At 44.0% G+C, this 16,218-nt stretch overlaps 2 protein-coding genes across 4 annotated transcripts; one reads left to right on the forward strand and one right to left on the reverse strand.

Annotated features, from left to right (window-relative positions):
* The first annotated feature begins 452 nt into the window (after positions 1 to 452).
* LOC121672794 (cyclin-dependent kinase 2-associated protein 1-like) lies at positions 453 to 12,726 on the forward strand. The gene is made up of 4 exons (XM_042045665.1): positions 453 to 749; positions 8,242 to 8,348; positions 9,047 to 9,173; positions 11,883 to 12,726. Exons 1-4 carry the CDS (start codon positions 671 to 673, stop codon positions 11,948 to 11,950), a joined length of 381 nt encoding a protein of 126 aa, XP_041901599.1. The 5' UTR covers positions 453 to 670; the 3' UTR covers positions 11,951 to 12,726.
* Positions 12,007 to 16,188, reverse strand: LOC121672792 (probable peptide chain release factor C12orf65, mitochondrial). 3 transcript variants are annotated; one of them, XR_006018994.1, is made up of 4 exons: positions 16,043 to 16,188; positions 14,908 to 15,215; positions 13,604 to 14,219; positions 12,007 to 13,004 (listed from the first exon to the last, which is right to left on the reverse strand). XR_006018994.1 is itself a non-coding variant. In XM_042045663.1 (4 exons), the coding sequence occupies exons 2-3, from the start codon at positions 15,178 to 15,180 to the stop codon at positions 14,007 to 14,009; spliced, it is 486 nt and encodes a 161-aa protein (XP_041901597.1). In that variant the 5' UTR covers positions 15,181 to 15,215; positions 16,043 to 16,182; the 3' UTR covers positions 12,007 to 13,004; positions 13,977 to 14,006. The 3 variants fall into 3 exon arrangements, 2 of the variants coding, with proteins under 2 accessions (XP_041901597.1, XP_041901598.1); XM_042045663.1 differs by having other exon boundaries at positions 13,977 to 14,219; positions 16,043 to 16,182; XM_042045664.1 differs by lacking the exon at positions 16,043 to 16,188 and adding an exon at positions 15,708 to 15,987 and having other exon boundaries at positions 12,007 to 14,219.
* Between the last annotated feature and the right edge of the window lie 30 nt (positions 16,189 to 16,218).

A 16,218-nucleotide genomic window follows, 5' to 3' on the forward strand; every position in this document is an offset into this window, starting at 1 on the left:
CGGCTCAGACATGCCACGCACAATGCGAGCCGAGCAGTGAAGTTTCTGTCTCCAGCCCTCTCGGTGCCGTGTCTGTGCTTTCCAATGCTCCGGCTGCGATCAGGGCTTTGGATTCTTTCATGCAGTTTTATCTTCCCCTTCTCTCCCACCCTCCTTTTCCCCTTGTATCGGCAAGTTAGCAGCAGTTTGCTGTCATGCTGGAACTATTCTTGTCTAAGTTGTCCTCTCTTCTGAGTTCGGATCATCCTCAACACCCCCAGAATCTTTTCAATGAAAGAACGTCCTCCTCTGAATCCAAAATGGGCTCTCTCTTCCCTCCCTGTCTTCTGCCATTATCCTCACGCACCAGCTCTTCCTCTAGCTAGTGGTATTGCCAGCACCGTGGCCTAAGGCCAAGGGACTTAGACAAAGCAGTCCTTGCAGTTGCACATATCGCATTCAGAGTGATATGACTGCAAATGGCCCCCTCCTTTCTGGAGCTTAATTCTGATTTGGAGGAGATTACTTCTCTATTGTGCCTAAATTAAATGCCCCCCAGCCAGGAGGATAAATCCTAGGTTTGCTTCCAAACCTGGGGTGAAGGACCCCCCCCCCACCGTCCTGCTGAGGAGAGGAAAACAGGAAATCTGTCCCTTTTGGCCTGAAATCAGCCCTGCAGAAGCCTCTCTGTATGAATGCTGAATATTTTGGTCTCGGCCGACGGAGGGCTCTGGGCAGCTGTGGATCTCACAGGGATTTTCCTCTGGGAGGTAATGCTGCTTCCCTGCAGTGCAGGGCTTCTGGTGCAGGAGTATTTGGGAAGGCAGTGTCGACTCAGCTCTTGGAGCCGCGTCCTTGCTGCAGAGCAAACTCCTTTCAAGTTGAGGCTGAGAGTAGCCACTCTGCAAAATTATACTTAAACTGCACATCAGTGAGATGAAGCAGTTGTGGTTGGTGGGTGCCTGGGCTCTGTTCTTGCATGGGAGCATGTTTTGGGAATCCAGTCCTGGACTGAAGTCCAGAGGGAGAGGAGCTGTGTGTGGGGGAGGAAATACGGGGAGGAAACCTCTGTGGGTTGTCGGCAGATCTGGGGATGACTGCGGGTGAGGAAAATGCAGCTGCTCCACAAGTGACTCAGGATGCTGGAAGCATCTGGGTGCTGACTCCTCTGCCTTACACCAGGCTGAGGGAAGGAGAATGTGTTGTCACTGCAGAATTCAGTGCCTGTTTCTGTTCCCCATTGCCCAGGTCAGTGCTGACACTTGGCCCAGGGTGGCTGCAACCAGGCTTGCAGTGTTTTGTCTCAATTTTGTCTGAAGTCACCTTCCTGGAGGGCCTGTGCTCAGGGAATTGGGTTCCTGCATGTAGTACCCCAGGCTTTCAATTCCAAGCTGCCTGTGCTTGGTGAGCCCCATTTAATCTCCTGCACAAGCACCTTCTGTGCCTGGGCTGTAAAAAGGTGCTCTGTTAGGGACCTGTAGTGGCTCTACCTTCCCAGCCTCACCTGACCCTGCAGTGTCCCAGGGGAACCTCTGTTACCTTTTCTAACAACCGTGTTTTGATTTGTTTGTCTTCTCTTGCTTATCCTACCGATTCCTGGGAAGTACTGTTTCCTCCTCATCTGTCTTGTGTTTCATATTGTTTGACTATTTCTCTGTAAGGGAGCAGCTGCTGAGCTGAGGTGAAGTAGAGCATCTCCACTGACTTAAGTTGAACTAGACACTTACACCAGCTGTGAACAGGTCTGTAGTTTGTTTTTCACCATGTTTCCATGTGTTTTCTGGTTCAGTGGATATTCACCAGCATTCCTATTTTGTTTAGAGTAAGCACAGGTCAGAGAAAATGTGTTTCAAGATACAGAAGCTAGCAGAAACAGCTTGGGATTTTCCTTTACTTTTATTCTCAAAAGCTGACAGAAATGTCAGCTTTTGAGACAAAATCCTGTTTGTGTAACAAAGCTTTAAAACTGTCATCTGTAGGGTCTGGAAACAGCAATTCCAGCTGACAGTGACAAGGGAAGGAGCTGTGTCTTGGCTCCACGTGAACAGGTGGTGACCTGTACGAGTGCTGCTGTAGCTGCTGTAGGACCAAAGGTGCACCTGCCACACCTCACAGCAACCACAAGTTTCTTGTGAAAAGTGCAAATTCTCCCTGGGAGGTGAAATGAAAATAATTTCCGTGGCTGGGGCTGTAGCTCGCAACTGGAGAGACCAGTTCCATTCAGTCCTGAGAAACGATACCAGCACACGAGGCTGGCCCTTATGTTCTCAGCACTGCAGTGCAGACTTGCTTGAGCACATGGCTTGCTTGTCGCCCTTTACAGAGACAGCTTCTGTTTGATATTGTTGACCATATTGAGAGGTTGTTTTTGGAGTGGGAGTACTGGAAAGAATACTCTTTGTAGGCAGAACAGAGAGCAAAGTGTTTGTGCCTTAGCAGAGGGGATATTTTCTAGGAGATACGCTCCCCTCTCCAATTCAGACTGAAATTTGCTGGATCCCTGACCTCTTGAAGTCCATGTGAAGTTAAGTATGATGTAAAAAGAAGCTCTCCAAACATGTTTCAGAATTAGCAATTTTCAAGTGGACTTGTTTGGGCGTTTAGAAAACTGGCATTTTTGGCTTTGTCTACCTGAGTGTTTTGCTTGAGAGCAAAGATGTGGTTTTCACAGTCAGCGAATCTGTGCATGGTCCCCACCCAGCTACACAGTGGTTTGGGTTCATGCTAACTGGATTCCTTTTGGATAAAAATGGTCCAGAAGCTCTGCTCCAGTTGTGCAACACTGATGCTCCATCCCTTTCAATGGGAACACAAAGATCCAAACCAAAGATGGCACAGCTTTGAACCATACCCCCCTAGTCTGGGGGACCAGACTAAAATCTAACCTTAAGTCATACCCCCTCAGGCCAACTACATGTGGTGTACATGTACCAAATGCTTTCATCTTTTGATCTGTTCCTTGTGGTGCCAAATAACTTGCTAGTGTAGGAATAGCTTAAGCAAGGAAAGAAGAATGGTGGGGAGTCAAGGGACTGGCTTTTGTTTTTCTGATAAAAAAAGAGACAGGAGGGTAGGAAGAGGAGACATAAACCATGACCGTTATCCACATGGAAAGATTAAATAGCACGAGAGTACTAGAGGAAAGGCCCAGAGTGTGACAGATCAAAAGAGCAAGGCCTCTGGCTGTTATGATAAAGAATGTCCTAGTTCTTGAGAACATATTTATGTGTCTGTGCACTGCGTTTTTTTAAAAGGAAATAGTTTTATTCAAAGAAAGGTCTGTTTCTTCCACAAGGGCTGTTCAAGGGAGAAATAGTGGGCGAAAATACAATTTTCACAGCCAGTGCTCTAAGGAATAGTTTGTGCAAATGAGAACAGGGTCCATTATTTTAAATTTAAAAATTTATGGGAAGGTTGGGGAGAATGGGGGCTGTCTGTTTGAGCTCTGGGTTGGCAACTGCTGTTAGAATTCAGAGTGTGGCTTGGCTGTTCAGTGGATCTACTTGTGTAGACATGCATGTGGTGTCCTGTTGCACCTTTCCACAGTGTCCCATGGATGGCAAGGAGCTCTTGCTGAACTCAAACCAAAGTGTGTAGAGGGCTAAGGAATAAAATATTCTTGTAGTCAGCCAAAACACTACAGCTGTGTTCAGCTACTTGCTGCAGAAATAGCTGTGCTGGGTGAAGCTGTTACCTCTCCCTTGGTGCTCAAGGATGCCTCACAGTGTGCATTGGCAAAGCAGCTCCAGGAGGATTTCTCATGTGTTTTCTTGCAAAGTTGTCTAGTTTAGGACAGAAGAATTTATATCCTCTCAGTTAAAATATTCCAGCCTCGTTGTTTGGTACCCCATATGGTCAGGACTCCAACTGCCATCACCTGAAGCCCATGAGAAGGTCCCACAGCGTGTGGCAGAGGCAGTAACTTCCAGCACTCTGGGGAGGTGGTGACCACAGGCCACTGAAATGGCCACAGCCTCGATGTTTCAAGCAGCCTCAGCTTGAAGGGTCTGTGAAACAGAGGGAGAAGTGTTGAGATTCCACAGACTGCACCATGCACCCTGGATAAAGTCCAGGCTACAGGTACCTCTTCTTACATGCTCTTGTGTTCATGCATAGAAAGAGTCTGTAAAATGGCAGGAGTTTGCCTTTGTGGTTTTATAGGACCTTACAAAGCACAGGGCAGTAGAGAAACACATATCCAGTGGGGTTGGCCCTTGGCCTAAGTCAGTCCTACACAAGTAACTCAGTGAGTTGTGTGACTGTTCCTGGTTTTCCTTTGCTGCCTGTAGAACAGGGGGGTAGCTGAGTTCTGTAAATGCCTTGGCATCTGCCAGAATGGATCAGGTGAGTGTACCCAAGTGTTCCTGCTCCTGCTCCTCCCTTCAGGGTGCTCAGCAACCTGCCTTCCCAGTTATTTTTCCAGCAAGCAGCAGTAATAGAATTAAGAATTAAAACTTGAAGCAGCAAATTGGTCATCATTGCTCAGGCTTGGAGCTGAAGGGATCCCTACAAACCTATCAGAAATTAATGAGAAGATTCCTGGTCAGTGGGAGTTTAGGCAAACAAAGATTGATTTGAGATCCTTTGTCTCTCAGGGTGTTAATTTGGGCTCAGAGAGACTGCTGGAAGGAAGAGATTTTGATACCAAAATCTAATTTCTGTTTGCTGTACCCTCCCATAATTAATAAAGATTAATATTAATTAATAAGAAAAACACTATATTTTTGTGGAGAAAAATGCTTCTGGTAGTCTTCTGCTTGACTACAGAAATAAAAGACATTGTTGGCACTAGAATAAGTGGGGACCTGCAAGGTTTTGTGTACATTTAATTGGGAAAGTGAAGGGAGGAAAGTGTGTGTATTAATTTAGGTTTTAAACAACAGCAAGCACTAAGACAATTTGGGATGTGATACAGGGTGTCACTGAAATTCAGTACCAAGCACACTCCCTTTTCGATTCTGTCAGTTCTTAACTGTCTCCATTGTCATTTTAACGTTAGAGAGAGCAAGCCTCAATTTAGATCCCCCCTCCTTTTTTCTCTCTAGTGAATACCTAATCATCACACCGATTTTTGACTGGGTATTGACTATGAGACTTCCTGGCCTAATTTATCTTTCTAGCTATAATAGCAATATCTGGTGATTTTTTTTTTTTTTTTTAGTCCGAGATACACAGGCTGTTCAGACACGCAGATGAATTTTGGGTTAATTGAGTAACAGTCATCCAAGACCCAGGGCTTCTCCTTGAGATTAACATACAAAGTGATAGGTCAAAAAGCTCAAGGTTTGTTGCCCTGTGAGATACTAATACCCCCCCAATTAATTTCATTTTCATGATCGCATCGTTTTAAATTGAGGTGAAATCAAGGATTTTTCATTTTTTCCCCCCCTCCAGCTGAGTTTGACTGGCACAACTTCTGACACGGATGTATGGAGGCTGGTACCGCGGCCAAGCCAAATCCTTTTCTTTGTTCTCTGGGCCTGCTGCTGCTGCTGATAAAGTGGTCGGCGCATGGCATTATGTCTTATTACATTTTTGATGCAGACTGCAAAGAAACGGGTAAACTCACCATGGTTACCACGCTCTGTCACTTGGCAGGGCCCGGCGCACTCAGCGATGGCCTCTAGTGTCTGCAGCGCAGCTCTGCACCGCCCCGGCTGCTCCGCGCATCCCGCCCCAGCCAGCCCCGCTCCTGCCTCACCGCCGCCTCCTCAAAGTCCCCGCTTGCTTTTGTCCCTCGCTCTTGACCGAGGGTCACTGCTGGGGTCAAACTCCCGTGCTGACACCAGCCAGTTTCTATGTCTGTGAAACTTTTCTGGGTCCCAGATCCACTCACTGCTTTGTCCTGGCACCTCACGTTTCTAGGAGAGTTTTTCTCTTTTATCTAGACATAGCCTGCTGTGTTATTTCCTGCAGACCAAGTGCGTGTCATTGCTTAAATTAACAGAATGTGAAACAATCACTAAATTATCTGTGCTGTGATATCATAGAATATGCTGAGTTGGAAGGGACCCATCAGAATCATTGAGTCAAACAACTGGCCCTGCACAGGACAGCCTGAGACTCACGCCATGTGCCTGAGAGCATTATCCAAATGCTTCTTGAACTCAGGCTTAGCACTGTGACCACTTCCCTGGGGAGCTTGTTCCAGTGCCCACCATTTCCTGATATGCTTAACCAATATGTTATCATCAACCCATAAGGGATCAATAAGTTGCTCATCGTTTTGTATGGGCTGCAGCTCAGTTTTTCTTGGTGGGTAGATCAGGATTCTTGAGCCTGGTCATTGGAGTCCTTGCCTTATTCACATCCAGTTTGGAGCTCCCAGGTCTTGTATGTGACTGCTTGCAACAACAGTTCAGAGACAAGTCTTTGCAGGATGGGTCTTTTGTTTTATTGTACATGAGGAAAAATCGCTTAAGCCTTTCTCTGCTTAATTGAGGTAATTAAACCTTCTTACCTTGCAGCACAAGGGGCTCATTAATGTTTTTGAAGCATTTTGAAGTCCTTGGAAAAACGATGTGGTTTGCTGTTGTGTCATGTTTAGTAATTGTTGAAATTCAGTCATCTGGACTTGAAATACTGAGTTTCACATACAGAAATCTTACACTTGTGTGTGTATTTTGAGCTGATAGTGTGAAGAACTAATTGAGAGAGTAGCTGACAACTGTGGTGTTCCTACAGTGCCCTACTCTATGAGGGTGTTGGTTTGGGGGGGTTTTACTATGCTTAAGCAAAATTAGCTCCGTGTGAAACCTCAGTGATGAAACTACGGGTTGTAATGACATAAAATTTAGCAGCTTTGTTAAAGACAAAGAGAAACCTTGCTTTCTTTAAGGTGACCTAGTGGCCAGCCCAATTTGGCTTTTTGGGATTTCACATGTGGTTAACTAGTAAAAATTAAGAACATGCTCTCTTCTTGTAATGAAGAAGACACCTCAGTGATATCCTGTGATAACTCTGAAGTGGAAAGAGACTTCCCGGCTGAGGACAAGAGTCTTTTCCACTATGTTCAGCAGAGCTTGTTACAGAGTAACTGCTGGCCCTTTCTTTTTTTAGAGAGGGGAAAATAGGAATGAAATCATTTGCAACTTTAAAACAAAGCTAGAGATTTACATAGTTCTGAGCCCCAGTGACTTTTAGCATCAGTTTAATTTAGATTTAAATGAAGGCTGGTAAATGAGATCTGTTCCTCATATGAAAGACAGTTGGGAATTTTCAGCAAAGGAGTTTGTAAGGGGGGAGATATTTCCAGACAGCAGGCAGTCTGTGTCTGTGCCTACAGGCAAAGACAGCAGCATCCATGGATGCAAGGGCACTTGAGCTGCAAGAGTGAAGAAGTTCTGTGCTGTGATGCTCCCTTGCTCCCAAGTGCATAACCAGCAGGCTTTTTAGTACAGTTGTGAAGTGGGCAGCATAATTAAGCCCCTAACAAAAAAGTCTAACAATTTTTTCTCAAACCCAAATTATTACCATTGTGGGACAAGGGGGAGAAAGTGTTTTGATTGTTCATTTCTGGAGCAGTTTGTCAGCGATGACATTAGAGTCTGTTTCTGGAGCTGATAACTGACTCAAAACTTATCAGATGTGAATATAATCTTTTATAACTTTGGAAAAAGTAACCATAACACAAAGTGATGTTATTTTCCCTTTGATCTACTTATACAGCACAATTTGACTGGCTAAAAATGTTTGATATCACACAAAGAGGAATAATGGTAGCACTCCTCGCCTCCGATGTCACACAATGAGCAGCAGATCTGATGTACCTCAACTGACTGTTCCCTAGGAATAGTTCTGGCATTGGCTGAAAATAGTACTGAGGGTAACTTGCTTTGACCATGTGATGACACTTTGAGTTGCAAAATTACTTTCAGATAAGTTGCACTGAAAAATAAAAATAGCACAGCACATTAGACTCATCTGTGTGGAATGTATATATGCAAAAATAGGGCTCCTTAATACTTAGAGTTTGTCTAGGCAGAACAACCTGTCATGCTACACTCTGCTTCACTTTTAGGCAAACAATTTGCACTGATAATGCTGCAGGCTGTGCTGTTTCCAAGTGTTCATCAAACATGAGAGAAGCATTAATTCAGCCATTCTCTTCCTAGGAGTGACGCTCGGAAATGTCATTAGTGATCTTAGACAAAGGTGAGAGGTCACAGCTTTAGGAACAAGTGATTAAAATGTGTCCCAATGTAACAGACTAATTAATCTTTAGATAATAGCAGGGGTTTTTTTTCTCTTTTCTCTCTGCAGCTGGGAGTGTTCACTCTCCCTCCACAAGTATGGCAACATCGGCGCAATACAGACAGCTCATAAACGACTACGGCCCCCCATCTCTAGGCTATACACAGGGGATGCAGGTACAGCTCTGCTTATTTTCCTTTAATCAGATCACTGACCCTACATTTGCATAGTAGCAGGGATTGTGGCCTGTAATCTGAGGTGTTCCTCCCTCCCACCAAGGTCTGAAATCAAACCCAAATGGCAGAATGCTTCCTCGCACATGTCTGGGGATCAAATTAGGCTAAGCCGAGTGCTGAGTGAGGTTGGTTCCTAATTATCTGTCCCATCCAGTCTGAGTCGCAGAGAAACACGTCTTGAATTATGTTCTGTAAGGGCACTTACATATTTTAAAGTTATTTGTTAAAACCCAGTATTTCTATACAGTTTTGTTTTATCTTCTCACTCTCTCTGCCTGGCTAACTTCTTCATAAAATATACACTGTAACACTGAAAAACCAGAAACAGGGTTAAATAAGCAGTTCCCAGTTTGCTGGGTTTGCAGGAGTGTTTTAACTTCTGCTTCACCTTAAGGCCAAGGCTTGAGTTGCATCCTCCCAGTTGATCCCAATTTTTGAAGGGCACGTAGCATCATGTCCAACTGCAGCAGCAATTTCAATAAAGAAAATCATGTTTATATAATAATCTTGAAATTCTGTTCTTTTAAAAAGAGATTTACAGGGCTATTTCTGGTCTTCCATAAACTTCCACTTGGTGTTTCTTGTAATTGTTTTGATTTTACAGTATTTGATTGACATTATGCTACTTTCAACTGCAGGGTACCAGCAGCAGTCAAGTACCACAGAGCAAATATGCAGAACTTCTAGCTATCATAGAAGAATTAGGAAAAGAGATTAGACCTACATATGCTGGGAGTAAAAGTGCGATGGAGAGGCTAAAAAGAGGTAACATTTAAACTTATTTTAAAAAATAATTGTGTCTCATACACTTTGTGCACTGACTACTTGTATATAGCTTCATGACAACTGTTTCCTTTGAAAGGAGACAGCTTGATCTCCTCTTGAAAGTGGGAGTATTAACCAGCAACTGAAGCCTTTTGATGCTCTGTCCATGCTGTATTTGACAGATAAACAGTGACAAAATGTGTCTCATGTGCACACAGGGAGTTTCAGTTAATAATCCAGACCTTACTGTAGAACATCTAGGGATACATTCTTTCAGGCTCCTGGTGATTTACTTGGCGTTTCAATTCCCTTTTCTCCCCCCTCTCCAAAATCCAAGCATTGTTTGCTTCTTCTCATACACATCTCCCATCTACTTGGCCCAGGAATCTTTACTGAAGTAGATTTTGCCTAAAGAAATACAACATTGTGGTAGTTCACACCGAGGATGGTGGAGAAAAGAGCTACAAAAAACCCCCAAAGAGGTGTTAGGGAAGGCTGTTCAGACTGAGATGTCAAACATGAACGTTCTCTCTCTGTGGAGAGTGGGGCTGCCTAGGCTCCGTTACCTGCTGTCAAGTGCATGCCATTAAAAGTCCACTAGTAAGGGACAGAGCAGCTTTTAGGGCTGGCTGATGAGTCTCTCCAGCTTTGCTTTGTCAGCTAAAAGGGGTAATAAATGCCCTTTCCTTGAAGTGTAAAGGAAACCCCCACATGCCCCACTGCTGACATCAGCCTGACATTGTCCTCTGCAGCGGACGTGCAGGGATATTTCTGAAGGAGCAGTGGGACATTCCACTGCTCCAGCTCCTGAAATGACCCTGGAAGGCCACAATCAACAGTTGTACTGGCAGTCCTGTCCTCCAGCATGACATGGTTACTTTTTCCTCCCTTCCTGTGGTCCTTCTGCTGAGATTGGCTCATGCCTTCAACCTGGAATGGGAATGTTATTGTAACAGACGAACTTCACCACCTTGCAAATCCCCCTTACATTTACCCGAGACTACAAAGCTTTATTTAAGGCTCAACCATTATGGAAGAGTAATATATCTGCCATGACATGCAATAAAATGACTAGTAGCTGTTCTGGGAAAGGATGCAATAAAGTCTGCTGATGAGTGGTAAGTGGAATCTGGCCCAGCTAAAATCAATGTTGCTGGAGTCTCTCTTTATTGCATTGCCTGAGTCAGTATTAATAGATCATGAATGGCAACAGGCTAATGGGGACAGCTCGAGAGAGACTGAGAGAGATGCAGACATTCTCTGAGTTGGATGGTTTCGTTCCGTGAGGAAAAAGTTGCTTTGCTGCTTCTTGCAGCATCTTAGGTTTAAGAAACAACGCTGCCACTGTGACTTGCCAGTGTTGCACAAAATCCTAAATAAATACTTTTTGCTGCCATCTTTTGGTCACAAAGGTACCTCTCTTTCCATTTTGGGATTCTGATGGCTGAAGGAGCATGTGCAAGTGTGAGAGCAGAAGTGATTGAGGGTAACCACGTGACTGCCGCCTCCGTGGCCATGGAGGTTATCCCTGAATAAAGTCCCTGTCCCCAGCTCCTAAGCACAGATACTGACCTCTAAAATTGGCCAAATTCCCAGTGTTCTACATTATTCAGAGTAGTTCTGCTGCATAAACTGGGCATCCTGCCACCAGATCCAGGTCTAACACACTGCTTTGAGTTTGTGTTTCTGCATCCCACAGCTGCAGCTTTCCTTGTCCGTGGCAGTTTAACCCTCTGCAAAGCCTTGCACTCATCAAGTCCTCCCAGGTCAGTAGGCTGCTGCTGTGATCTGGGCTAGCAGCCTTCTAGAAACAGAAGCCATTATCTCTAGAGATTAACCCCCATCTATTGCCTTACTGCCCTTTCTCCACCTTGTTAAGGAGCGTGATTGAGCAGAGAAATCACCCTCTATCTTGCCTAGTCAGCAAAATATAAACCTCCTTTGTTGTAGAAAAATCTGTCCATCTCTCATTTTAACATCTATCTCAAGCTCTGTTCTTTCAGCAGCTCTGTGAGCATGAATCTACATTTAGTTCCAGGATTAAGAACCAAGGTCCAGATTGCTGGAACTCAAGGCAACAGGACTTGAAGTGGAAAATTCCACATTATGTCTATCAGATGAGAGTAGACACGGCAGCATGTAAAGTGGTGATGATTTACACTGGGAACTGAGCCAGTGTTAGGAGGTAACTTTCTGCACACACCATAAAAAAACCCCTCTTATTTTTACATGAGACACAACTTGTCTTTAAACAGTATTACGATGGCTTGAATTTTGATGCATCCTCCCAGAGGAGAACTATCCCAAGGCATTAAGAGCTTACTAAAATGACTCCCCAGATAACTTTGTAATTTGTTTCACTCCACTTTAGCAAAATAACTCACTGGTAGGTAAGATTTTTTTTTCCCCCTTAGATTTTTGATATTAAGTAGGCCCACACTGCACATTAAGATCTACCTGCCACTGCAGACTTAGAAATCTGTGTTCTGATTCCTGGTTTAGTCCCTTTTCAATTTGTAATGCAAGTTTGGGAAGGCAGGCTTGTTTAATGGCAGCTGATATTTGGGAAGTGAGGGCTGTCCCCCTTAGCTGAGGCCTTCTGTGGTAGCCTTGGCAACTGGGGACAGAAATACATAAACCTTTCTGTGGACTGTCACTGCAAGTGTGGCCTGAATGGGATGATTTAAAACACATCCAATTCTTTTGCAGGCATTATCCATGCTAGAGGATTAGTTCGGGAATGCCTGGCCGAGACGGAACGAAACGCAAGATCCTAGCCCACTGATTCAGCTGCAAGATTTTCCATCTCTTCATGAAGAAAAAGTAACACTTATTCTTTTTGACTCTCGAAACATTCAAATTCCTTTATTTTGAATGTTTAACCGTTCTTGTTTCGCCCTTGCAAAAATGTACAGTTAAGAATGAAAAAAACCACGGATTTTTCAACTTACTGAGGGTTTGCATTTTCTAAAGACGTTAAAACTCCCTAAAATGTTTCTAAAACATGGAAACTGAAGTGCATGCAGAGGAATGCTCTTTCTCTCCCAGGCTGTATTTCAGTTCTCTTCTTATCCAGCCACAGCCTCATTCTGTTTTTTTCCTTTGACTATGTTCACTTATCCCCAAAATGTCAATCTTTCAAAGTTTGACATAAGCTCTAAGGATTTTTTTTTTAATAAATGCAGAATAGCATGCTGTACCTAGTAGTCTGCTAAGTCACAATTTGTCATACAGCATAGACCCTGCTTAGAAATAACCTTTCCCTTCTCTTATTTTTCCTTTTTTTGTTCATTTTGCATAAACATTTGCATGACTGTTAGTGCTTTGAAGTCCACTTAAAGTGCATGAGCTATATGGAAAACAGGGAAGCCTATTAAATAATAACAAGGTCCTGGAAAGCTGATTTCTACATTAAGGCTGGAGATTTCAGTTTAAAGTTTGCAAAACAAAAAAAAAAAAGAAAAAGGAACATTCTGGATAAATTACTAAAACTATTATTTGCATCTTTGTATGTATTTATTACTTGACGTAATAAAGCTTATTTTCATTAACAGTTTGTATTAAAGCTATGTACAGTCACTTTAATCAGATTCATACTCCAGGAGCAAGAACTGGCAACAGATAAAAATTCAACCTTCATGCAGGAGTTCAGGAAAGGACAAGGGAAGGGGCCTGCAGATTGCTGGAACATTCCACCCATGGCACAGGGTGCAGTTGGTCTCTGGGAGAAGGAGGTGAAGTTCTAGAAGTCTCTGTTGCCTTCAAAATCCATACTCTGGCTTTGGGTCTTTGTTGAAGGCCAAAACCTGGTGGTGGCAGCTGGTGAGGGTGCTGTCCAAAAATGAAAGAGAAGTTCTGGTTAAGCAGTTGGAGTTGTTAACAGGATAAAACCAGGAAAAATGTACTTCAGGAGTGGCTTCAGAGTAATGGTGACAAAGGAAACGCAGCTGCATTTGTTTTTATTAAATGGGAAACTGTCAAAATGAGTGGAGGTACCAACATGGCCAAGCCTAAGTGCAGCACAGCATAAACAAGATAAACAACTCTAATTAATTAATTCACAGCTTGGATGAATTGGACTCTGTTGTCTTGGGAGGCAGCTTCCAACACAGGTCATTCTTTATCTGCAATGACTCAATTCTACCTCAGAACTGGAGGGCCATGAGTGACCACCCCTCACTTGCTGGAGGGCCCTCCCTGTGTTCCAGTTCTCAGCACCACTCCAGGTAAGATCTGGAAAGCTGCTGGTTAAACTTTATTCAGAGCTGAGTAGCACAGAGCAATTGTTCAGCTGACAGATCTGAACCAGTGACTGGTGTCTCTTCCATCAGCAGCTCAGTTCACACCATCACAACCAGTATCCAAACCTCTATAAAGGATTTACGTCACTGAAGGCATTGCATGAGTAAGGAAGGATGGGAAGTGAGAACCTTTTAGTGCTGTTCTCATGTGCTGGAGCTCCTACGAAGCAGCCCAAAGTGTCTTCTGGACAGAAGGAAATTATTGATTTTTTGGGTCTCTGTTAACAACGGTGGAAAGCTTATAGCTCCTCTTTAACATTTAAGATCTTAAATTTAACATTTTAAGATTGCTTTATCTTCTGAACCTGGCAGAAAAACTGATTGCTAAATGTGATTAATGAGATGATGGCAAGGAGAAGCAGGAATACATGAGTGCTTTTATCTCCTCAGCTTTACAGGAACAGCAGGTCACCACCCGCGGTTTCAGCTGTGCTTATGAAGGCCTACATCATTTGTTAGTTGGAAAACTCTGTTTAGGTCTAATGACAAACAATTTTCTTACCCTACTAGGGCAAGTCAGTATTTCACATGTTTATTCCTTATCCAATTGTTGCATCTCTTTAAAAAGCTTTTTCCTTTCTAGGTTTTCCTTTGCTCTTCTTTTTTTCTCCTGCTTTTGCTTCTCTGATGCTTTCTTCTCTTTAAAAACATCACTGTCTTCACCTTTGTAGAAAAGGTCAACTTTTTCCCGCAGGATTTCTCTGGCAATCTTTCGGTTCTTCTCCACTGATCTTGTCTGATGACACTGAAGAAATACAAAGGACATTTTTACTGAAACTTTAACCTGTTTATCCTTCTGCTTTCCCTTTCTATACATTCCTACCATTACAGTAAAGAAAATCCCCTCCTCTCCAAGCCAAGAGCATCCTCCCACCAATAACAGCTGCAACTTTTATATCCAGATGATGTATTTTAATAATTATTTGCTACTGTAACTCATCAGGCTGGGTTTTGCATTAATCTTTAATGCTTCCCATATTACCTTGGAAAGCTGCTTGAGTTTAACTTAACTGTGTCTTCCCCTTGTGACAGGAAGCAAAGATTAATTTCAAGGTATTCATCCACAAGAAGTAGGTAAGATAAATGCTTAGAAAGGATCTGCAGATGAGTGTGATCAACTTGCTAAGGAAGAGATTCTAACTCACATGAGGGACAGGAATGTGACAGCTGCCACCAAATGGCAGCTACAAGGAAGATTCATTTAACTGAAAACTACAAAACAGTAACTGGGTGGCAGAGCCAGGAAAAGCAGCTCTGACCCCAAGTTTATTTATCTGCTGACAGCCAAAACTGCTTCTTGCTGAGATTCTTTACTATATATATATATATAAACTTTTCCTCCATGCCATCTGCATTGTGATTATGCTTTACTCTGAAAGGAGACTTGGAAGTCATGATGCAATTTGTGACTCAATAAAATAAAACACAATTACCTTCACTACAATCCCAGATGGAATATGCTTCAGGACAACACAGTTGTTTGTCTTATTTGTGGCTTGACCTCCTGGACCATCACCTCTTACAAACTGTTCTTCTAATTCTGCCTCAGTTAGTTCAAGGAGATTCAAAGAGTTCTTTCTTGCTGCCTGAAGCAAGGGAACGCTGGGCAGAGAGAGCTGCTGCTTCCTCAAAATCCACCGTGTCCATGATGGTGTTCGCACCTCTCTCAGTAAGAATGCAAAATGAAATAAACTTGGAACATTCATACGGAAATGACAACACGGCTTCTCTGGAATGAAACCTGGAATGGAATTGGAGAGTGGAGTTTACCACGAGAATCCTTGTTTTAAGATGAGCTACTTTAGCTGCACATATTGAGCAGTATTTCAATATTCAGATTTATTTATTTTCCCAAGGTCAAGGTATTAAGATTATTAACAAAGGCACAAAGGTATGCCTGGAAGTGTGCATTTTCCCCATGGATAATGAGGAATGTCAGGTCCTGTTGCTGTCAAGTGTCAGTCTTCAACAAAGCATTGGGTAAGCAATTAAAACAGTACATGCTGTTATGCTTGAAATATTATATTTGACTCAGACGAAAATACTTCAGTGTGTGAAGAAGTGCCACGTGGCAATTAACAGAAAATTTGAACTTAACTGTTGAAATGAAAAAATAATTAAAAGAAAACTTTTATTGGCGGCCACTACAGAAGTTAGTAACGTTTTTAAATAAAGAATACATGCAGAAAAACGAGCAGCGCTTCTGCCTAGTTCTGAACGAGCCTTTATTTACCAGGTTTCCTACGGCTCCAACCCCTTACAGGAGCTCGTTTTGAAACCAGGACTGCAAACTCTTGATAAGATTTAAAAAATTATGATCCCTCTCAGCCTACTCCTGCTGTTTGACACTACAACTCTAAAGCAGGAGTAAACACAGAAGACACTCGAGAATTTACTCAATTTCCGTCAGCGCAGCGCCCGGCCGCGGCCGCCCCGCGGCTGCCAGCAGCCCTGCGGGCTGGAGTTAGGCTCGGAGAGCGGCTCCGGGCGGGGCGGCCCGGGGGAAGCCGAGAACCGAGGCCCAGCCGGACCGGTCGAGCCCCGGTCGCCCCCGCCGCCCCCGCTCACCTCCGCCGGCCCTCCCGCGCCGCGCCCGCGCTCGCCGTGGGGGAGGGCGGCGCTGCCGGGCTGATTGGCATGTGGGGCAGCCAATCGCTGCGCGAGGCGGGCGGGGATCGTGCTCGCCCTCCAATCGGCTTTCTCGGGGACCGGCGCGGCGGCGCGCGCCAATCCCCTGGCGGCGG

Source organism: Corvus kubaryi, unplaced genomic scaffold (genome assembly GCF_017639235.1).
Source record: "Corvus kubaryi isolate FWS band 111438036 unplaced genomic scaffold, C.kubaryi_AGA036_p1.0 64965, whole genome shotgun sequence".
NCBI classification, from domain to species: Eukaryota; Metazoa; Chordata; class Aves; order Passeriformes; family Corvidae; genus Corvus; species Corvus kubaryi.

Bases quoted from the DNA above. Each gene is read 5' to 3' on its own strand.
- LOC121672794 (XM_042045665.1), top strand. From the start codon at position 671: ATGAATGCTGAATATTTTGGTCTCGGCCGACGGAGGGCTCTGGGCAGC. The intron at 8,349-9,046 runs GTACAGCTCTGC...TTTCAACTGCAG, and splicing joins GCTATACACAGGGGATGCAG to GGTACCAGCAGCAGTCAAGT. The intron at 9,174-11,882 runs GTAACATTTAAA...ATTCTTTTGCAG, and splicing joins GATGGAGAGGCTAAAAAGAG to GCATTATCCATGCTAGAGGA.
- LOC121672792 (XM_042045663.1), bottom strand. From the start codon at position 15,180: ATGAATGTTCCAAGTTTATTTCATTTTGCATTCTTACTGAGAGAGGTG. The intron at 14,220-14,907 runs GTAATTGTGTTT...GTATTTCTTCAG, and splicing joins CATCTGGGATTGTAGTGAAG to TGTCATCAGACAAGATCAGT.